Consider the following 23,775-nt stretch of genomic DNA (forward strand, 5'->3'; position numbering starts at 1 on the left):
ACCTGCATGCATTTTCTATTATCCTAATTGCTATTCATCAGAAATAGCATAAGCAAAGGGATTTGCTAATAAACAGGATGTATACAAAACCACAGCAGTATATTGCCAGCTGTGCAATACAGAGCAGGAAAGCATATTGGTTATTAGAATTGATCTGAGAAGGGCATGCATAGCAGATTGGATATCATGGCCTGAATGGGGAATGTAATTGTAGCGGAGTGCGGTACTGTAATGAAGATTCCATCCTATACATCTCCCCTCTTGCATGTGTCACCTCCTTCAGGACAGTGCTAGACCTATGTTAAGGGGATAGACGCAAGAGTCCCCAGCTACACAGGGCATGGAGTTTCCAAAGGCTAGTGGGCAGGACTCTGTCCTTTGAAGAAGACCTTCCAACGGTCCTGGGGACTGGGGCACGTCTCCACTTTTCCTGTTCACTTTATCGGGAAGTTTATTTAATTTGATCAGTCTCCTTCCCTGCATGCATGGCTGGCTCTGTATAAGAAATTGGACAAGCTCCTCGGCCACAGCCAGAGCCAGGAGTCGCTGTGGCTGTCTCGTGGAGATAGACAAGCGGCTTCTTAAAGGGCCAGCCTTCGAAAGAACCTTTGACATTTTTTTTTCAATGCCCCTTTGTACGAGATAGTGTCTGTGATGTTTTTTTCCTCCTTTCCATTCACCAGTTTGAAAGTATCCATGCCTAGGCCTTTTTCACATCCCTCTCTTGGAATTTGTTACCTCATTGTCATTGCTTCAGTGGCATTCAATGCGTTCCCATGGAAACCATTATGATGTCATTTCTAAAAGGCTCTCCATTCCTAGGCAGCCTTGGGTGTAAATTCAAAGCCATGGGGCAGGAAGCAGGGGCACAAAGGGGTAGGATCAATGTGATTTATCGAAACTGCATGAAAGAAAAGAGAGCAGATGATGGAGGGACTGCCGGACTTTTGACAGATCTTATTTCTTGTTTCAGAGGGTGGCCCATTTATTTTAACATAGTGTGCTCCAACACGTCACTGCTGGGGCTAGCTCACTGTTGCGTGGACAGTTGTAGCCAGATGCCATTCAGAACACAATCCCAGCATGCATTTGTCATTACATAATGGCGGTAGGCACCCATTCTCCAGTGATAAATATGGGTAAAACACATGGATGGCTAGATTAATAATAGTAGCAAGCTCTTAATCAGTAGATGTCAAAGCATTTACAAAAGAGCTCAGAATCATTATTCTCCTTTTACATATGGAGAAACTGAGGCACAGAGCAGCAAAGCGATTTGCCCAAGGTCCCCTAGCTGGGTTATGGCAGAGCTGGGACTAGAGTCCAGCTGTCCTGAGCCCTAGGCCAATGTTCGCTCCACAAGACCACGAGATAGATTGATAGAGCTAAACGGAGCTAAAAACAAATCCAGCTTTACCCTGTGCTCTTACACTGCAGTGATGTTAAGGGTCTGACAAAAGGCAATTTATTAAAATCGCAGCCGAGTCTCCGACCATAACATGTGGAGTTACGTGTAAGAGACGGCACAACAGTAGGAGCCTGAGCGAGAGCGTGAGCCCCTTGTCTTTTCCATCAAGCTTTTGCGAGCGTGATTAGACCCAGGACAGTTACTCAGCTTACAAGGCAGAAAGGTGATTTTTTTTCTCACCCACGTGTGGTTGGAAAGTCCAGCTGGGTTCATGGCATCCTTTCTAATAAAGGGTCAGCTGCAGGGACTTAACTGATGGCTCGGCTGATGATGGGGCTGTGTGTGGGGCAGGCATAGAATTGCGCTCAGTCTCCCTGGGCTCTTTGGACCTCTCTGCTGGGCTAACAGGATTAACAGCTTCCTTGAGTCTGTGAAGTGAGCAGATGTGAGCCAGACATGCAGAAAGGGGGCAGGTATGTCGAGTGAGACAATACTGTTTTCGCACATTCACTGTATCTATCAGTGGCCGCACCCTGATGTTATTTGAACACAAGCTGCAGTACTATTTCCTCAGATGCTTGGAAGAGCTTCCAATGCCAGTGGCTATAAGGAATCAAGAATCAGAGGGCAGGGGCCTGGGAATGACATTTCACCAGATGGCTGGTATTCCAGCAGCTCCTCCTGAACACCCTTCTTTGCTCGCTATCTTTTCAGGGGAGGAAACATCTTTATGTGGGATGGGAATGTGGAGATATGTGCCCAGGAATCAGTTTTTTTAAGCCACCGCATCTTGGCTGATTTTAACTGTAGGGTTTTTAATTTTAATTAATAATGCTGTGATTAGTATTTATTAAGAAAGGAGTGAGGAGCAGAGACCCGGCCCTGCAGATCCACACAGGGCTTAGACCCTGCAGCATTGCCCAGGCCACGCTTCTCAGTCTGGAACCAGAAGAGTTAAATCTCTCCTTAAGACAAAGGGTAATGCTGCCTCTGAATGGACCTGAGCATCTAATCTCCCCAGGCCTGTAGCAGTCAATCCTCTAGGATGCAATCTGTGAATGGCAGGGACAGGAAACTGACTTGAATCCTGTCTTATTTGCTGTTCAGCCTCAAGCCATCTCCCAACATTTCTTATTTGGTCTCAGTGGGAAAGGGGAAACTAATCTCATTTTTTGGTGGAGAGAGGGGGAATGCTGGATTTTTCCCTTTTCTCCAATTTCATTTGTTTTCAGATACTGCAGTGTTCTGTAGGAACGGCCCCAACCACCTCCCTCTAGTCCAGTGTGATTGAACGAAACGCATTCCCCCTCTAAGTATCTGCATGGGTACGTTCCCATGGATAAGACACACACAGGATCTTGATCCCTCAAATCTTTTCCTATACTTGGACCTGCTTCGCAAATCCAGCTTACAGCTCTAGGGCTCACATTTTGCTCTCTGTTCATAGAATATCAGGGTTGGAAGAGACCTCAGGAGGTATCTCGTCCAACCCCCTGCTTAAAGCAGGACCAATCCCCAGACAAATTTTTACCCCAGTTCCCTAAATGGCCCCCTGAACATCATTATTTTGACATCAAAGGAGTTACTTGGGAATTACATCAGAGTAACTAAGACCACAGTTTGGTCAACGGACTTTTTCTGACCAAAAAAAAAAAAAAAGAGGTGGTGGATTAGAGAAGAGAAAGTATTGTTCAAGTAATGCACCCAAATATTTTTTCCAGCTGTGTGCTTTTTAGAGGAGCCAGCTTCCAACACTAATCAAGGTGGATCTTAATTTCCTATTAGTAATACACGTAGGTTGGATGTGTATATTGTAATAGTATTTATTTGTACTGTGGTAGCACCTAGGAACCCCTGCCATTGGCCAGGATCCCATTGTGCTAGGCACTATCTATCTACACACACTCTCTCTTTTAAAGATGAGATTGGCCAAACAGAGGTTTTTGACAGACCAGGAAGTTCTCCAGGTGCTGCCGCCCTTGTTTTTGACATCTTGATGCAGTTCACTTGTCACTTGATTTTTTTCCAGACAGTCCTGTGAAATTATAATGGGGGGAAGGGGAATCACATGGACCATGTTAGCCAATCAAAATTGGGAAAAGTGTAATAAAATACAAACATGCAGGGCTGAATTCACACCTGATGTCACTCGGTTGATTTTTAGTGGATGCATATGGCCCATCTGTCCTTCTTGCATTCGTCAGCAAAATTCTCTCCTTGCTGTTATAATGTGGTTTTGTTTTGGGACAGCTGAAGAAGCCTGATTAACATATTTAGATCCCAAATTATACCTCTTCCCTAAAGTCGAGTACAACACAGTCATCAGAGTTAAAGTGTATTTATCAGTAGTTTCCACTCTGTGGAGCCTGAGATCCCTCAGATCCCCCTTGAAATAGAATAGGAAATACCTGTGGTAGCTGTATGGTATCAGTTGGCAAAGGCTGACTTTTAATGCTGACTACTGGAAATCTCATGCTCTATCCTTGTCATGCATTTTTGAAAGAAGACATTGTGTCGTGGCTCACAGTGTTTGCGCTAAAACAAACAGGCCAGATTCTGACTTTATTTACGCAAGTGTCTTTCCAGAGTAATTCCACTGTAGCCAGTAGATTTGGCTGTGGATGGAAGTGGGATCAGAACCCCTTCTGTCTTTTTTTGTAATGCTACATCCAAAGCATCCTCAAAGGGGACCACATGGGCTTCACTCCCTCCTTTATGGCAAGTAAATTTGGGGCTGAGTGGACCCCCTTTAAGTGGGAGCCTTATAGCGTAGCCTCCCCTGGCTAATTGGGCATCATGCTGTCTTTTCAAGAAATGGCTCAGTCTTCTCACATTATATCTCCTCCTTCTCTACCAGTATTATTCTTATTATGATATCTCCCTGGCAAGCTAGCATCTCCGAACATGGAAATAACTCATCCTAAGAGACTGAAGTGTGTGTTGCCTAGCAACACGGCATCACTAGCGTCCCCATTCGCTGGGCTGTAAAGGCACTTAAGTTAATGATGATGCTTTTTACTTTGGGGGGGCTGGGTCTCTGAATCTAGCAGCGTGGAGAGAAATATTTATGCTCAAGAGCATAAATTCACAGATCCCAAGGCTAGAAGGGACCATTGTGAACATCTAGTCTGACCCCCTGTATAACACGGCCAGAGAGCTTCCCCAAAATAATTCCTAGAGCCGAGCTCTTAGAAAAAAAATCCCATCTTGATTTAAAAATAGCCAGTGATGGAGAATCCACCATGGCCCTTGGCAAATTGTTCCAATGGTTAATTACTCTCACCATTAAAAATGTATGCCTTATGCCTCATCTGAATTTGTCTAGCTTTAACTTCCAGCCATTGGGTTGTGTTGTACCTTTCTCGGGATCATGTTATACCAACAGGAGCTGGATGCAGAGTACTATATAATGGTGAAGGCAGCTTGCGGAAAGAACAGGCTTCCTAGTACTGCAGGTTAGGTTGGAAAGTAATTCAGGCTCCGTTGACCTGGTTTCCATCAGGCAGGAGATACTGCCCTCCGCTGGTAGCAGAATTCCATGAGGATTTTCTGGGAACAGTTACTGGAGCCCTTTGCCCTGCTCACATGCTACCACAATCCATGGAATCTGTCTGGTACAGCAATGCCAAACTCAGGAAGTCAGCTATCAGGGTGATAGGTAAAGATGTGACTGGTTCTCTGTTTGCCAGGTGAATAGTAAATATGGGCTGGTGTGTGGAATGCACTAACTGGAAATAGGATTGGTGACTTCCTTCCTCCTTCCTGGAAACACCATCCATTGACCCTGTCCCCAGCTACCTGGTGAATGGGCTCATGCTTGCTCTGATTATGGGCTCATCCAGGGCAGGCAATTCCCAGTTACACAGAATAACTTCTGAACAGCACTTCACTGTCTGTTCATTGCCAATTGCAGATTGCATTTGAGGCTGGACATTTTCAGCCATCAAGATACCAAGCCACCTACACTTACTCTTCTTAGCTGCTAGGGTAGCCATTGGAGGAGGAGCAGTGGTTAACTGCATGCGCATTACTAACACCTAACAATAGAAACAGCTAAGGATACTGGAGTGAGACCAATTAATTGCAGTAATGTGAGTGAGAGGATTCTGCTGGCATTGTTTTTCAGAGGTGCTGTGTGAAAATATGCCCTGCAGGAGGCAGTGAACTTTTAATAAAAAAAATAATGACTTAAAACTGTTTTCAGAAAAGATCTTATTTTGCCTAAACCCGATTGATAAAACCCTAAGCCAGGAAACTGGAGTAATTTCACACTGCAGTGAACAATCTCTCTGATTTAAGCACCACACCTTCCCCGCCCCCCAAAAAAACATTTGGGTAGGAAGTACGTGAACTAACTGAATTTGTGAACACTTTCTCAGGCAAAAAGATAAACCCCAAAATTGTGCAGAAGAATGTGACTAGCCATGACAGTGAGAGACAGGGAGCACTAAATGCAACCAGATAGAGCAAGTTTCTCATGGGCAGAGATCTGCCTCAACATCTGTCCTGCACCATCTCAGCTATTCCAGTGCTAATTCTCAACCCAGCTCCACCCATGCACCCCACTCCTGAGTTCCAGCACTTTCTGCTATTACGGTCCTATCACCTGTCCCGGTTCTGCCGGTATTCCTCCAGCCTGATGAGTATAACCTCACCTGTGCCAGTCCTGGAATGCTATTCTTCTCTGCCACCACACCTGAGTCCTGACCGCACCCTCTGCACCTTAAACCTCTGGCCCAGAGTCTGGCCGTCATGAGGGTTACTTACGAAAGAGGAAGTACTCTCAAGATGCAAATCAGCCTCCACTGAAAACACAAACTGAGACCAGCAAACTTATTTTCTCTTGCAACCTGATCAAGAATTGGAGCATAGGCCTCCATTGAGGGAAGGGTTGCTTTAAATAACCCCTGTGGCCACAGAACCTTCTTACACGTGTTTACATGTTTCCCGGTTGGCTATCCTTATGGTTCTAACACTCATGTGCTGTTTTGCATCACAGTTTCCCATTGATCTGCGTGATTTTACCGTGCCCCTCGCCCTAGTTCTTGTGGCGCTGAACAGCACCAGCATCCCCTGATGTGTTTTCTCAAAATATTTCGACTTGCAGGACTTCTCCTACGATGACTCCAAGGTGGAATTTAATGTCGATGCCCCCAATGGAGTGGTGATGGAAGGGTACCTCTTCAAGAGAGCAAGCAATGCTTTCAAAACATGGAATCGGTAAGTACGTGTATCCCGACTGGTAACTGGATGAGGGCTCTGAATGCATCTCCAGCCTGGTAACGCACACTTTGCGACAACTCAGCAGGTGTTATCCTTTGCTTGAGTGGCTTCAGGCCCACACAGAGAAGCGATGCTGGGTTGATGCAGAGTTGTCTGTCAGCGCAGCATCACTTAACTCTTTGTGTGCTGAACTTGTGAAGTCAATATAAGAAGGGTCCTGTGATGCTGGCATGTTCTAAACAGAAAGGTTTAGGCTCACTGAAAGGAGCTGGATGTTATGTATTCTATAGGTAGTGAAGATTGTCTGCAAAATAAACTGGCTTCTCCTGACCCTGAAAATGTTTGTGGGACCATTCAGCGCTCCCACTGAAAGTCAGTGAATCTTTCTTTTGTTGTCACTTCTTTATTTTACCAGCTACCTGCAGTCTGGTCCATCAGGGCCCAAGGTCACCATGGAAATAGTGCAGTGGAAGACCTTACCTGCATTGGGATTAGCCTAGTTCTTTCTTTGCTAAGAACTGGTATAGTCCTAAAAGGTGAACCAGTGCAGTCAGCCTGCCTGCAGTTTGCTGCCTCTTGGTAAATGCCAGCAAATGTGACAGCGAAAACCTTCCATCTTAAGACAACCACCAGGCTTCATGCAGGGAGCAAAGGACACAAAGCAGCTGGAGCTTTGCCCCAGGAAAGCTGTATGCTTGTAACCATCAAGAGAAACATCTAACACTGCAGGACAAGCCCAGCTTTCAAGAGCTGCTAGTATCCTACATCCCTGGGAGGTGGGAGCCTGGAAATGTCAGGATCTGGCTCCTCTGGGCACTGCCCCTTCTCTCGGTCACTTATAAATATTTCAGATGACAGGTCATTGGGGATGCAGTTAAATAAATGCCTCCTGCACAGCTCAGGTGGCTCCCTAGCTCCCACGGACTCAGGCAAATTGCAAGCGAAGCAGTTTTCAGGTTCTCTCCTCAATCAATATTTGTGTGTGTCTAGGAACCCTTGTGATAGTCAATGGGCTGGATTTACGCTGATGCAGCTCAAAGCAGAATTCAAACCATCGGATTCTGTTATTATACATAAGGTCAATGCCCCCTTGATCCACTCATGTTTTCCCTCTCACATGGCAGTGCAATGGTATAATACCTAGAGGTCACCTGTCTGTCCAAGTTCAGGGAAATGTCTGCAGCTTGGTAGAAGTTTGAAACAAACAAGCAGCTCACAATGTCCCTGTATTTTTGTGCAGAAACTGTTGGTTTTATGCCTAGAGACAGGTAAGCTGGGGTAAGTCCCTCCCTCCCGAAACTTTCACCTCCAGCTCAAGCTGGGCCTTTCTAAACCAGTTTGTCTGATGTTCTTAGCCCCAGTGCTTGCGATCTGCATGGCGTTCAAGTGCATTCTCGGCACTTCAAGGTTTCCTGAGGCACCAGAAGCCAAAGTGTCGGATTCTCAAGAGAACAGCTGTTCTTGTGAGATTTTCAGCCCCACGCTACAGAAGTTTAGATATGGTGCTTGCTAACCTGTGAACTCCAGGGCACTCCCTCTGAGCTGGATTTATAAACCATTTATGGTTTTCCCCGCAGTATTTCCAATGCAGAACTTTGCCTCCAATCTCAGTCTTTCGCTCAGCAGAGCCAGGCTTCCTGATGCAAAAGGCCACCACACCATTCCAGTATGTGTCAGATAAATGATGAACTCCTACACTGCAGGATAAGTGAGTCCCCATCTCACCCCTGCTGACTATCCATGGGAGTTCTGAGCAAGGTACCCCATTCCCCTCAAGGCAGCTATTCACAGCTGTACTTATCCCCATACAGCCCAGCTATTCACAGCTGTATATATCCCCATACAGCTCAGCTATTCACAATCATCCATATCCGCCCACAGCCCAGCTATTCACAGTCATCCGTATCTGCCCACAGCCCAGCTATTCACAGCCATTCGTACCACCCCCCGCTATTCACAGCTGTACATATTCCCACAGCCCAATTATTCACAGTCATCCGTATCTGCCCACAGCCCAACTATTCACAGCCATCCATATCCCTCCACAGCCCAACTATTCACAGCCATCCATATCCCCCCACAGCCCAGCTATTCACAGCTGTACATATCCACCCACAGCCCAACTATTCACAGCCATCCATATCCCACCACAGCCCAGCTATTCGGAGCCATGCATATCCCCCCACAGCTCAGCTATTCACAGCTGTACATATCCACCCACAGCCCAACTATTCACAGCCATCCATATCCCCCCACAGCCCAGCTATTCACAGCCGTACATATCCAACCACAGCCCAGCTATTCACAGCTGTACATATCCCCCCACAGCCCAGCTGTTCACAGCTGTACATATCCCCCCACAGCCCAGCTATTCACAGCCATCCATATCCACCCACAGCCCAACTATTCACAGTCATCCGTATCCCCCCACAGCCCAACTATTCACAGTCATCCGTATCCCCCCACAGCCCAGCTATTCGCAGCCATGCATATCCCCCCACAGCCCAGCTATTCACAGCTGTACATATCCACCCACAGCCCAGCTATTCACAGCTGTACATATCCCCCCACAGCCCAGCTATTCACAGCTGTACATATCCAACCACAGCCCAGCTATTCACAGCTGTACATATCCCCCCACAGCCCAGCTGTTCACAGCTGTACATATCCCCCCACAGCCCAGCTATTCACAGCCATCCATATCCACCCACAGCCCAACTATTCACAGTCATCCGTATCCCCCCACAGCCCAACTATTCACAGTCATCCGTATCCCCCCACAGCCCAGCTATTCGCAGCCATGCATATCCCCCCACAGCCCAGCTATTCACAGCTGTACATATCCCCCCACAGCCCAGCTATTCACAGCTGTACATATCCACCCACAGCCCAACTATTCACAGTCATCCATATCCCCCCACAGCCCAGCTATTCACAGCCATCCATATCCCCCCACAGCCCAGCTATTCACAGCCATCCATATCCCCCCACAGCCCAGCTATTCACAGCTGTACATATCCACCCACAGCCCAACTATTCACAGTCATCCATATCCCCCCACAGCCCAGCTATTCACAGCCATACATATCCCCCTCAAAGTGGGTGGGAAGATACTATGGTGATTTTAAGGGCCCTGGGAGGAAGTCCCTATTGTAAACATACACAGAAGGATACTGGATGAAGACCCCTGAGGTCAGAATGAGATCCAGCACCATAGTCCAGCACATTCCCAGATGCTAATGCCCTAGCTAAGAAAGCAAACAGGAGGAGATACAGAGCTGTGAGGAGCAGCATCCAGGATCAAACAGCTGGGAAGGAAGCTTTCCACTTGGCTTCATGTGACAGCAAAGCTGCTTGAGAATATGTCGTTGCCACTGCCAGAAAGAATGGCTGTCACCAGGTGGAGCTCAAAGTGCTGCAGCTCCAAACACACAGGAGCGGATCAAAAAGGGCTTTTAAACAGGCAGAATGGCTTCAAGTCTCCTGCGTTGCTCTGTTTTCTGGCAGACACATGAAGTCCTTTACAATCGACACCTTTTATCTCTGACCAATGTCTCAAGCAAGGAGCCTCGTTTTCCCAGGGTACCAAATTCCTTTGCGTGTTGAGCGTGTGGTAGATTATTTAAATAATCCACTGCCTATAGCATAGCGGCAGCATGGCTTCTTTCCCCAAACTGTCCAAACCCTGTAGGAGTTTCAGACTGACTCGAGTGGCCCTGCTTAATGAGTAACCCTAGAAACATGCAGAGGGTTTGCGATAAATGCAGGGTTTTTGTTTGCTCAAACAGAAGGGTTTTGTAGACACGGTTTAGGAGGCTCCTTTGAAAATCAGGCCCATATAGTTCATATTAAACACTAGCGACCCAAAACAATGGGAGAGTTTGACATTCTCACGCTGGCCAAAACATCCAGATTCAAGGCCTTTGAGCTCTTCCCTCACCCTGGTGTGTGCCCAGATATTTCCATGGGATGTAACAATATGGATTGCTGTCAATTCCCTCAGCTCCCCCGTGACAAAAGAGGATCTTTGTGGCTAAATCATAGGAATGAAGTGAGAACACCCGGGTTATAATCCCAGCTCTGACACTAACTCTTTGTGGCCTTGGGCAAAGCACATAACCTGGGTATGTGCATGCCATCGTTTCTCCAGCTGTAAAGTGCTCTTCAGTGCTATGGTGATACATTCTATAGGAGAACCTTGGATGGGGGGTGGATGGATAGGCCTCACACACCCCTTCGGATTTTGGTGAAAGTCAAAAAACCAGAAAGGCCTGATTTTCACGAATCAAATTGTTAGGATTCAAAAGGCTCTAGATACAGGGGTGGGGCAGGGCTCTCACACAGGACAGTGGCTGGCGAGCAAAGTTGCTCTGGATACATGGTTGAGGCAGTGACCTCACAGATGCCTGTGGCTGGGGAGCAGAGTCACTGTGGATACAGGGGAAAACCAGTGATTTTAGGGTTAGGGGTTAAAGGTTGGGGCTAGGGCTCAGGCATCGCAGAGCATCCTCTGCCTGCAGCACCAAATGGGTCCGCTATGGTCCTGATTTTAGTCAAAATCAGGCTGCTGGAAGCCTTTTGCCCTTCCCTCTGCTCCCTGGCCTGCGCCTTCTCCCCAAGGTGGCCCTGTCATCCCCATTCCTCTCAGCCAGGCTTCTCTCCACCCCCCCGAACTCCCAAGTGGGGGATAAGAGGTCTGGCCTACTTAAGAAAAAAAGTATACAACTCTGATGTTATCCCTCCCCCATCTTTCTGTCTTTCTTCCCGCATGTCAATGTTTCTATAGAAGTATCGAGGACACTTGTCACCCCAGTGTCTCGATGCCAAATACAGTAATCCATTAACATTGCAAAGCACTTCTTTAGTCTCAGAAGAAAGATAAGTCTTATTCCCACACTGGTATTTCCCACAGTCCCTAAAATCAATGGCACATGTTGTAGGTGCAGAGGAGATGTCCTGTTCTGCAGGGAAAAGGAGGTTGCATCTCCCCCTGCCCCCTAGCTTTGGCACTGTTCACTTGCTCTGATGCCTCTGTCTTTCCTCTCTCTCCTCAGGAGGTGGTTCTCCATACAGAACAGCCAGCTGGTCTACCAGAAGAAGCTAAAGGTCAGTGAGCACATCTCAGATGACATTAGCAGATTAGCCAGCTTGTCTGAAGTCCTGCTGTTTTGGGGACTCCGGCACCATGGGGGAAAGAAGAATTGGATCAGATGAAGATCTGACAGCAAACCTGGTCTGAAATTTCCTATCAGATAATATTACACTCAGAACCCAAGCTGCTCTGACAACCAAAGGACAGCAGCTGGTGTTTATAATGACCCCAGTCTTGCTGCCCGACAGAGTAACAGAGAGGTGATGTGCTGAGTAACTCTGTTCCTGCTCGGGTTTGATATGCCATGTTTGGATTGTGGGTGCTCCATGGGGCAATCTCCTTTCCCTTCAGGAGGTAGTCTGCTCCATAGGCAGGGCTCAGAAACTGGGCTTGGTTACGCCTTTGTCTGTCTGAGAGGAAAAGGGGCAGGAGACAGAACAGTTGTACACTGAAATCCAGCACAATGACAAGGTCTGTGTGAGCTGGTAACTCCCAGGCTGTGGTATTACTGTTATTAATTTGTATAACTGTAGCACCTGGAGCCTCAGTCATGGACCACACTCCATAGTGCTAGGCACTGTACTCACGCAACACAAAGACGGCCTTTGCCCCAAAGAGTTTGCAATCTCCATATAAGACAGCAGGCAACAAATGGATTCAGACAGACAGACAGACAGCGGAACTACTAGGAAACAATGAGACAACATTGATCAGCATGATAGTCTGTGGTCGCCTGATACCTACTGCAGATCAATCACCAGTCGTGTTGATTGTGTTCTCCTGGATTTAGTAGGGAATGAGCTCCAGGGATGGACACTCTGGCTTGGGTATGCAATGATCTCCCCACTAACATACACACACAATCTCCCTCCTCTCCCCCACACAAGACCCTTTGTCCACAACTCAAGACAAATTGTAGCTGAGTTTTGAAAAACTTGTTCCTCCTGTTAGTTATCAGGTCCTTGCTCTTTGGGGTTCCTGCTGGTTTGGCATGTGCTAAAAATACCATGAGATAGCCAGTGCTCAAAGTATTTCCAGCCTGGCCATAAGCTAGAAGTACCAGAAACTTCACGAGAGAATCTTCATGAGATTTGCCTGCCCAGTGTTGCAGACCAAAGAAGGTTGGCTGGGTCCGCAAAAGCGCTGAGCCTTCTGAGGTTCACTCAGACGAACGAGAGCTCTGGACAAGGGAACTGGTGAAGAGGGGAAGAGATCTGTGGAAGGTCTGAATAGGACAGGGATTCAGAGAGGAGTGTAAAGTCACCCACTCTTCTTCTTTCAGGATGTCCTCACGGTGGTGGTGGAAGACCTGCGGCTCTGTACTGTCAAGCCCTGTGAAGACATAGAAAGAAGATTTTGCTTTGAGGTCGTCTCACCTAGCAAGTAAGTTTTGCGGCTCCTGTAAGCTGCAGAATGCAATGCTGTGACTCTGTATGGGGTTGTAAGACACCCATCAAGTAGATTCTGACCTGGGGACTTCCTTGCCTGTTCTCGGAGTTGCTGATCCTATCAGTGGGCGATTTTTTTCAACCAGATGCTGAGCGGTGTTTGGAGACAGCCTGTTGGGATGGGGAGCTCCCAAAGCTGCTGAATAATGCATGAAGGGAATGTATAAGGGTCTGGGCCTGCCTGGCACTTTTCCTTGCAAAGTGCTGAGTCACCAGCATGGTTCCCCAAGAAGCAACCTGCTGCTGATGGCATTAAAAGGATCAGAATGGAGGGAGCAGGTGTGTGAGGGGAAGGAGTGTATAAGTGGGGGGATGCCGGGGGGGTGGTGGGAATGTGCAGATGTGTATGCGTGTGTTGGGAGAAAAGGAGGGATTTTCAGTGGAGGTGCAGGAGGAGCAGGGGCGGCTCTAGGTATTTTGCCGCCCCAAGCATAGCACGCAGGCTGCCTTCGGTGGCTTGCCTGTGGGAGGTCCCCGGTCCCGCGGATTTGGTGGCAGCCTGCGGGAAGTCCGCCAAAGCCGCAGGACCAGCGGACCCTCTGCAGGCATGCTGCGGAAGGCAACCTGCCTGCCGCCTTCGTGGCGACCTGCAGAGCGCTCCCGTGGCTTGCCGCCCCAAGCACTTACTTGGCGTGCTGGTGCCTGGAGCTGCCCCTGAGGAGGAGGAAGAGGGAGCACGTGGTGTGTAGGGGGGAGAGTAGGGGCCTGATGAGGGAGAGAACTTGTGAGGAGAGGGTTGCAAGTGTGTGGTGAGGGGAAGCCGAGATGTGTGTGTGGTTGGCAGCATCCACAATGCGTTCCCCCCATCTGTGAGCATCCTATCAGGAGGCTGTGGTGCTGTCATCCCTTAATGGGTGGGCTGAGCCCCAAGAGTGGGGGCATTGCTCAGGCTGCCCAGGGATGTGAGAAGCTCTTGAGCCTCACTGCTCTGCCAGCGTAGGGTATTCATTCAGCTGTTTACTCTGAAACCTAATGAGAGCAGCACTGTAGGCAGTGGACAGCTGGTGTGAGGGAAACAGAGGCACACACTGAGGAGAGGAATGGTCACATTCCTGTTTTCCACCCACCCTTTATGTATCTGAGGGTACTGGGGCGAAAGCAGGGCTGCTTTAATGAAGTGTGGGGGGTGAGGAGCGAGGGCTTCTCTGAGGTTAATTTTGCCCCAAGCCACGCCTGGTAACTTCACGTCCTTACCATGCATCTCCAAACCATACCATTGTCACCCTTGGTGAAGCTAGGCTGTGAGGCTGGTCATAAACTCAGGCACCTCGCCATGTTGTGGCTTCCCAGGTCCCATAGCCCAAGCCCTTTTTCTCATTCCAACCAGTGTCTCTTATGCCTCTCCTCTGCCCAGGAGCTGCATGCTGCAGGCCGACTCGGAGAAGCTGCGCCAGGCCTGGATCCAGGCGGTTCAGGCCAGCATTGCCTCCGCTTACAGAGAGAGCCCAGACAGCTGCTACATCGAAGTGAGTCCGGGGGCAGGGACAAGGGCTCGCAGGGCATGGGCTCTTGCTAGCATGCACTGGTGTGCAAATGATGACAGCAGCGGCCCAAAGGCAACTGTAGTTTAGCAAATGAAAGGCAAGCTTACAAAGCAGTGGGGGGGGGGGAGGAGTGTGATGGAGTGCAGTCCTGAAGCCCCCACCTTCCTCCTGTCCTCCAGAGAGTCCCTGCAGAGCAGGATATACTCCCCCCAGGCACACTGAGGGAAGTTCACTCTCTAGTAAGATGAGGCAAACACAAGGCAGTGGTTTGTTACACACCATGCAATTAGGGTGACCAGACGTCCCGATAAAATCGGGACTGTCTCGATATTTAGGCGTTTGTCCCACATCCCGGCCGATATTTGCAGTTTGTCTCAATATTTCGCACTCCGCCGGTGACCCCCCACCCCATTTGTCCCAATATTTTCTTCTTCTTATCTGGTCACCCTATATGCAATCATTTGTGTGCTGCCAGCCTTGATGTGTATTAATGGGGGGAAGAAAGGGGTGTGCTGTGTAGCACCATCTGGTGACAGAAGTCACTAGCACAGGTGGAAGATTCATGCTTCCCTTCATTCACATTCCCAAACTCTGATTCAAAGGGAGTGAACAGATCAGGGTATCCTCAACCCTCCCTTCCCTTTACTGACACAAGCTCAGGTTTGTCTAACTGACTTTTTTCAGCTGTGACAGTCACATAAAAAGCCCACACTGGGATTTTAATGCCCTCCCCCCCACACCTCAGTGCTTCCAAGTATGATTCTATAATGTCTCCCTGGAATGGCAGAGCAAATCCTAGCTAACCCATCAGCCTGCCTCTCTGCCTGCACCACACAGAACTCCCCACCATCTGTCCGCCGGCAGAGCACACGGTGACTCGCCTTCTCTCTCTGCAGAGACTGGATCGAACCGCCTCCCCTTCCACCAGCAGCATCGACTCTGCCACTGACTCCCGAGAGCGGAGTATGAAAGGGGAGAGCATACTGCAGAGGGTCCAGAGCATCCCTGGAAATGACCAGTGCTGTGATTGCGGCCAGGCGGATCCCCGATGGGCCAGTATCAATCTGGGCATTCTGCTGTGCATCGAGTGCTCTGGGATCCATAGGTACTGTGCGTGTGCAAGTGCTGCTTGCCCAGCCTGAGGGCCTGGGTACTTTGCCTGCCTGCCTCTGAGGGATCCCTGGTTGGAGCTGGTCTATCCTGTGTATATGGTCAGGTTCAAAGGTCATAGAACACTCCTGAGTGTATGTGTGTGAGGGAGGGAGAGAGAAAGAGTGAGGGACACTGAACAGGGTGTGTGGGTGTGTGATACACTCACTCTACAGGTACTATATACTCCTGTATACCCACACGTATTATTTTCTATCTACAGCATATATAGCATTGATATATATAGATAGGGCAACCAGACAGTAACTGTGAAAAAATACGATCGGGTGAGGGTGGGGGGTTTATAGGCGCCTATATAAGAAAAAGTCCCCCAGAATGGGACTGTCCCTTTAAAAATGGGACATCTGATCACCCTATATATATAGAGGATCCAGCACATAGCCTACTCCCACATAGCCATAAATGTAATCTCTTGGCTGTGGTAAAAATACTTACCGTATTTCATCTACAGAGCATTTGAGAGACACGAACTAATAAAACCTTCAGCAGTTATAGATGCTGTGATGATCTCTACTGCCAGCTAACCTGTCCTGGAATGTCTGAAGAACTTAGCGGTTAAAACTGGGATTCAGGCGATCTAGACTCTATTCCCAACTGCTACTGACGTACTCTGTGATCCTGGGGAAGTCACTTACCCTGTCTGTGCCTTACTGTCTTGATGTCTATAATGGGAATGATCCCTGCACACTTTTGTAAAGTGCTTTGAGAGCTGTGGGGGGAAAGGTGCTATACACGTGTAAATTATTATTAGTATTATTAGCATCCTCTGTGATAATAAACCAAGTGTGCGTTGTGCAACCCAGCTCTCACAAACAACCCTACAAGAATAAGCCAGCACTCACGTGCCGTAGTGGAATGCAAAGGTCAAGTAAGGCAACCTGGTTCCATTCCAGGTTTCCTAGGACAGACTGTAAGAAAGGAGAATAAAAATAAAAAGAATTCAGTTCCAAATAACTGAACCGGGTGCCTCTTTCGTTTGAAGAGTTCACTGGGAACCCCTCCAGGAGAGGGGGCAGTTCTGTGTGTGTAGAATTCTCTCCCTCTCTAAATCGATTCCTTTTGCTGCATACATAAGACCTGGGTTTGCTCTCATTCACCCTGCGATCCGCTCGCCGTTCTGCTTTGTTGTATAGAGTCTGTTTTGCAGCCTGTAACCTGTCTCTGTCTCCCCTTTGGTTCTCTAGGAGTCTGGGCGTTCACTGTTCCAAAGTCCGCTCTCTCACGCTGGATTCCTGGGAGCCAGAGTTACTGAAAGTGAGTGCTGATTTTCGGGCCGAGGAAGTGGGAAGGGAGTCCGTGGTGGGGTGCTGAGGGGGAGCCGAAAGGCGGCTGCTCTCCTGACTGCTTTGTCCCTCACTTGGTGTATCGCAGCTAATGTGCGAGCTGGGGAACAGCACCATGAACCAGATTTACGAGGCACAGTGCGAAGCGTTGGGACTTAAGAAGCCCACTGCGGGGAGCTCCAGGTAAGTCGGAGCCCACCCAGCCCTCATCCGCTTTGGGAACAACTCCCCCCAGATCTGTCTTTGAGGTGCAGGCCAGCAGGGGGTCAGTAGATCTGTATGGAAGTGTTCTAGCAAATAGAAAGGGAGATCAGCTTCACCCTACCCCAGCCAGCTACACAGCATGGGCTGCGGCTGACTGCCCCAGAAAACAAGCTGCTCTGATCCGTTCTCACTGCCTGTTAGTTTTGCTTCTTGGAAATAGGGACTATTTTTAAGTCTTTATGACAGATCCTGTTCTCCCACCACCCTCAGCTTTTCTCCCTCCACAATTCTGGCCTCCTTGAAGGCACTCCCGTTGGCCTAGCCATGCCCTGGCCTCTGCCTTCAGCCCCTTTCAGAGCACTGCTGCTCCAGAGCATGTCCTCCCTCCAGCCTAGACCTGCAAGTCACTGGGAGCTGCAGCTGCTCAGCATCTCTGAAAACTAGACCATTTGTTTAGAAGCCTGACTTTCATCCCCTAGGTTGGAGGAGTCTGCCTTTAGTGACAAGCCCAAGGCCACAGAGTGAGTCAGTGGCAGAGCTAGCAACAGACCCCTGGTTTCCTGACTCTTCGTGCTTGTTCTTCCTGGCCTCGCCTCTCCCGTCCAGCTGCACAAGGTCCAGGGCACTGGGGAACCAGGCCCAGGATGCTCTGCCCCGATCACCCGAGCTTAGCAGCATCCCTGCTGTGCCCCACCCTAGGGAACAGGCCTGGTGATACCTTTTTCACGGGCCTGAGCATCAGGGGCATGAACTGTCCCAGCACCGTGGGAGACCAGCCCCTCCCCACTTGCTCTGAGGGTTCGGAGTGTTGCAGTGTGAGCAGAGCCTGCAGTTGCCAGGCTTTCTTGTTGGTGGGTTTAACTGAGCCGCCTGTGCCACAGTAAATGCCTTTTCCTGCACTGCCCTCAGGCAAGACAAGGAAGCCTGGATCAAGGTCAAGTACGTGGAGAAGAAGTTCCTCAGGAAGTTGCCTACTGGGGAGGCCCTGGCGGAGAACGAGAGGAAGCCCCGGCGTTGGAGCGTGAAGAAATGCCAGCGGCACAACAGCACCACAAAAGCACCTACGGCTCGTAGGAAGTACCGGCATGAGGCAGGAAATGCATCGCCGGCCCCGCTCTCATCAGGTGGGAACCCATTGCCCTCCTTTCTTTCGTATATACTGTGCTACAGCCGTCTTTCCACTCCCATCTGTGTGTGTGTGTGCGCGTGCACAACGCCATCCTTTACTGTGAAAACAATGAGTCCGGTGGCAGCTTAGAGACTAACAGATTTATTCCTCTACTGTAGGTATATTGCAGTGGTCCGTGACCTTTTCATCTGGTGGGCACCAGACGAAGGACTGTGGCGGCGGTCGAGTGTCTGCCGAAATGCTGCCGAAATTCGGCGGCAATGCCATAGGATGTTGTTGCTTGTTGACGACAAGCGGCATCCTCCAGGGGCGTCGCCGCTGAATTTCAGCGGCATTTTGGCAGATACTTGACCACCGGCCAGGACGCGGGCGCATTTAGATGCACCACGTTGGGGACCCCTGGTGTATTGGATCTGATAAAGTGTCTATGCTCCTGTCTCCCCCTAGTGGCTGCAGGCTGCAGAGGCTATAAGACCTAATACTACTGCACAAGCGTGTCCTTTGCACGGGTTACCCGTGGAATTTCCTAACAAGCTGTATCTTCCTAACAAACCTTCTTAATAGTAGAGGATGGGACCATTGCACTGAGGTGACCAGCAGGCCCCTTATTCTGCTTCCTTTATACCACAACTTTCTGTTCATTCATTAGGTTCAAGCCTCCTTTATTGCCTTTACTCAGCTGGCCCAGAAGACAGTCCTAGGGTTACCAACTACCCAAAATGTCATGGGATGGTGGTGATTTTACCATCTCTTCCATGCTTCCTGTTTGTCATCTGTATAGATTTGCACACTTCTTAAGCACACTCGACGTGCAGGCTCAGTTTGTACAAATGTGACCATGGGATTGTCTTTTTACCTCCACCATATTTAAAAATCCCTCCTTGCAAACAGCTGCCACTCTGGAGAGGAAATTTCGGCGGGACTCTCTCTTCTGTCCCGACGAGCTGGACTCCCTCTTCTCGTACTTTGACACTGGTGCCGGCTCAGGACCCCGCAGTAAGTACAAGTAACACAGCTCTCCTCTTGGCACGTCTTTGCCTCCCACCTTTCTAGGGCATGTGCATTGCACCCGACCAGCGGCAAGGTATCTGTCTCACCGGAGAAGTGACCAAATCACACACACACTGGGGGAAATATTTCAAGAGAGTGATGGGGAGTTACTTGCACAAACCCTGACCTACTGCCCTTGTTATTCCACTGGCTGTTTTGGTTTTTTTTTATCTCTTTCCAGTCAATCCCAGGCGTTTGTATTTTGGTGAATGGGACTTTTTGCGCGCTCTTTACCCCCAACCTGTGCATTTCACCAACTGTTTCTTTTTTTTTATTTTTTAGCAAGTCTTACTGCTAACTTTTTTTTTTGTGTTTGTGACGATTAACTCCCCTCACATTCCGTCCACCTTCCTCTTAGGTGCCAGCCACATCTCTATGCAGCACCCGCTGGCAGCTGGCCCCTGGAGTGGCATTGGTCCCGGTGGGAGCGGTATGCCGTTCCTCCTGGACGGAGGTAAGGTGACACCATAGCAGCTAGCAGCAAAAGAGCCCCAAACATATGACTTGTTCCAACCAACACTTAGATGTATTTTTCGCAATCACATCACTGGAACGCAGATATCACTGTGATAGGTATCTTAGGAAGATCAGAGATAGATAGGTAGACATTCTACTAAGGCAAAAAGGTGAAGTTTTTTAGGCTCTGATTCAGCAAAGCACACGCTTAATTTAAAGTACATGTTAAGTCTCACTGATATCAGTTAAGCACTTGCTTTAGTGCTTTGCTGAGTCTGGGCTTTAAAGATGCCAGAGTAACTGGCAGGAAAAGCTACTTCTCAGGGAACTCCTGGATTCAGAATTTTTAGCTAAACTGAAACGATTCTTTTACCAGGATGGTTAGCACCGGACTCTTCCAAAGCACTCAGCATTGTCCTAACATTGCTCCCATTGAAGGCAATAGGAGTTTTACCACTGACTTCCGTGGGAGCTGAGTCAGGTTAGTGCTGAGTGCTTTGGCAGATTCTGCGGACATGCCATAGGCTGTTCACTCCCTTGGGATAAATCTGGAGTAATTCCATTGTCCTCATTAGAATTGCTCTTTATTTGCACTGATGTTATTGAGAACAAAGTCCACCCCTTAGTGCACATGGTCCTAATCCCCCACTCATATCTATGGAGGCAGACCTCTGCCCCTGCACATATCCAGAATCCTGCTGAAGCCAGAGAGATTGCACACGGGCACAGGTGTGTATCCGATTGCAGAACCGGGGCCTTTATTGGCCAGAGCTAGCGAAAACTGTAAACAGTTTTCCTCAAATATTGGTTCACATTTTGAACTAGCCTAGGTTGGCTGCATTTGCTTCTCTTTTGCATTCGCTTTCTACAAAACATGGCAAGGAGTTTGCTGGCAGGAACATTTGTCAAAGCAGCATATTGAAAATGACACATTGCAGAACATTCACACAAGGTGACATTTTAATTCTTACACTGGAGACCTGATCCAAAGAGTTGCACTCATCCAGTAAAGGGACAGAAGCAGTCTCTGGGCCTAATCCAATCAAAACAGCTTGCCTTTTGGATATCCATTACCTGCAGGGAACTAATCCAAAGCAATCCAGGGACCAAGGATTAGTCACTGACATTTTTCAAGAAATTATTTTGAATAATGAAGAAATTTGAGAAACTTGGGGCCTATTCATGGACAGTTTGGTAAAAAAAAAAAGGAAAAGAAGCAAAATTCACCAAATAAATGATATGCTAAGAATTACCCTCCCTGCTGTAGTTATGGCCCAGGAGTTCACAGGCCTTTGGGCACCTCTGACAACTAGGACTCAAATCCTGCTTCAAGGTCACAAGTGAAATGATTCTGATGTTCTCGATCTTGTGTCTGAGGGTGCACTGTCCCTATAACAAATCTGCCATGCAACACTATTCAACCTAACTGGCACCCTGTGCTCAGAGATGCACCAGCACTGGAATATTTTTGTGTGTGTCATGGCAAGATCTTGCTCCTGTCGTACCTGGCTCTGGATGATGCTATTACACGATCACTTTCATGAGGACGTCATTTTTTATACAGGAAAAGGACTTGGGACTCGATCCTGCAAGGTGCAAAGTGCCCTGTGGGAGGCGCTGAGCAGCTCTTACAGCCTTCCACCATTATTGTACAAGAAAGTGAAAGTGGATTGACAGTCAGTCACCCTTGTAAATACTTGTTCTTTATGTTAAACAAGTATGAAATCCAACCTTACTCTTCTGCTGTGCCTACTAAACAGAAACGCTTGACAAATTGCTCATCGCTCCATGAAAAATATATGCGTCACTCTGAAAAGTGATTTATTACTAATTCCCCAGTGGCACATTAAGAGCACTGACAAAGAATAAAGTGCCTGATATCTACAGATTTGGACCAGATTCTGTTCTGTTACCCCAGGATAAATTTGGAGTGATTCTGCTTACATCATTGGTTTCACACTGATGTAATAGATCAATAGCTGGAACAAAATGTCTAACACAAAATGACTTCATTTATAAATTAACGGTGGTTGATTTTTCTCTTTATTTTTCTTGCAATTGTTTTGTATTGATTACACTGCCAAGTCTTGGTATAATTTTCTATTGAAAGGGAATTGCAAGATCAGAAGCCTGCTTTTAAACTGGCCAATTCTTTATAGAGAATGAAAAATTGCTTATGTGGTTGCATTTAAAGGGAAGCCAAGCCAGCAGAAGGACATCACTGAGATGTTTCTGTGTCCTATTTGCATCTTTCAACAGTTGTTCCAACCACCAAATCCTGAAGTGAGAGGTTGTCGGTTAACTCAGTGGAAGTAGCTGACTCCTATCATTGGAAGTCACGATGGGCCCAAGTTGCTCAGTTAGCACCTTGTTTTGGATCTGGATCCTAGCCCATATATCCAAGCCCTGGAGATTTTGGTTTGGGCCCATAACTCCACAGGACCATCCCATTCTGCTGTCGATTCACAAAGGGATGGGACATTTTTATGGCTATCAAGAATATCCTGAGTTATAATTAATGACAACAAATTTTTGGATGGGATATTAAACCTCATATTTCAGGGATTATTTGCAATGAGGATGAGACCTAATGTGAGGGGCAGATTATCCCACATCTGTTTTACACCTCCCTCTGATGCGTCTGGTGCTGGCCACTGGATTAGATCTGATCCACTCTGGCGGGTTCCTCTATTTCTGGAATGATTCTCCTTCAGTTTGGCTGCAGCTGTAACTCTAGTGGGAACTGAAGCGGAAGGTTCTACCCTTTCCAGGAGGGAAGGAGAGCGCTTACTACAAATGTCAAAAGAACAGGAATACTTGAGGCACCTTAGAGACTAACAACTTTATTTCAGTGTAAGCTTTCGTGGGCTACAGCCCACTTCATCGGATGCATAGAATGGAACATACAGTAAGAAGATATATATACATACAGAGAACATGAAATGGTGGAAGTAGCCATACTAACTGTAAGAGGCTAATTAATTAAGATGAGCTATTATCAGCAAATCTGACATCAGGAATCATAACATTCAAAAATCAGTAGGAGAACATTTCAACCTCTCTGGTCACTCAGTAACAGACTTAAAGGTGGCAATTTTGCAACAGAAAAGCTTCAAAAACAGACTCCAGCAAGAAACTGCTGAGCTTGAATTAATATGCAAACTAGATACCATTAACATGGGTTTGAATAGAGACTGGGAGTGGCTGGGTCATTACACAAATTGAATCTATTTCCCTATGTTAAGTATCCTCACACCTTCTTGTCAACTGTCTAAAATGGGCCATCTTGATTATCACTACAGAAGTTTTTTTTTCTCCTGCTGTTAATAGCTCATCTTAATTAATTAGCCTCTTACAGTTGGCATGGCTACTTCCACCTTTTCATGTTCTCTATATGTATAAATATCTTCTTACTGTATGTTTCAGTCTATGCATGTGATGAAGTGGGCTGTAGCCCATGAAAGCTTATGCTCAAATAAATCTGGTAATCTCTAAGGTGCCACAAGTACTCCTGCTCTTTCTGCAGATACAGACTAACACGGCTGCTACTCTGAAACTATTCATTATGTAAGCACTACAAACATAGACTTCAGTGCGCTCCAAGACAGGGATTCTCCTCCTTAAAAGTCGAGCTCCTTGTGCTGCCCTGGCATTCCCCACTAGCTGGTGTCTCCTTCGTACATTAGCCAAGATCCTTGCGGGGTTCGCTGGATATTGTTTTGAGGGCTATGTGTAAGGGGCAAAGTGTTGGAGACTGTCTGGTTGAATCCTGTCTAAACACAAAGGATTGGGCTTGGCTTAGTGGGGAGGGTCAGGCTGACTGGCATG

The 23,775-nt window shown here is 47.9% G+C and overlaps 1 protein-coding gene across 1 annotated transcript in view; it reads left to right on the forward strand.

Annotated features, from left to right (window-relative positions):
* ACAP3 (ArfGAP with coiled-coil, ankyrin repeat and PH domains 3) overlaps positions 1-23,775 on the forward strand; it is a 167,773-nt gene that overhangs the window by 125,014 nt on the left and 18,984 nt on the right. Inside the window, exons 10-19 of the mRNA XM_075060413.1 lie at positions 6,516-6,628; positions 11,686-11,737; positions 13,006-13,106; positions 14,526-14,637; positions 15,552-15,760; positions 17,010-17,079; positions 17,197-17,291; positions 18,222-18,436; positions 19,333-19,437; positions 19,850-19,945. Of these exons, the coding sequence (XP_074916514.1) occupies positions 6,516-6,628; positions 11,686-11,737; positions 13,006-13,106; positions 14,526-14,637; positions 15,552-15,760; positions 17,010-17,079; positions 17,197-17,291; positions 18,222-18,436; positions 19,333-19,437; positions 19,850-19,945 (1,168 nt within the window). The remainder of the gene's footprint in view (positions 1-6,515; positions 6,629-11,685; positions 11,738-13,005; positions 13,107-14,525; positions 14,638-15,551; positions 15,761-17,009; positions 17,080-17,196; positions 17,292-18,221; positions 18,437-19,332; positions 19,438-19,849; positions 19,946-23,775) is intronic.

This window comes from Chelonoidis abingdonii, chromosome 23 (assembly GCF_003597395.2).
Source record: "Chelonoidis abingdonii isolate Lonesome George chromosome 23, CheloAbing_2.0, whole genome shotgun sequence".
NCBI classification, from domain to species: domain Eukaryota; kingdom Metazoa; phylum Chordata; order Testudines; family Testudinidae; genus Chelonoidis; species Chelonoidis abingdonii.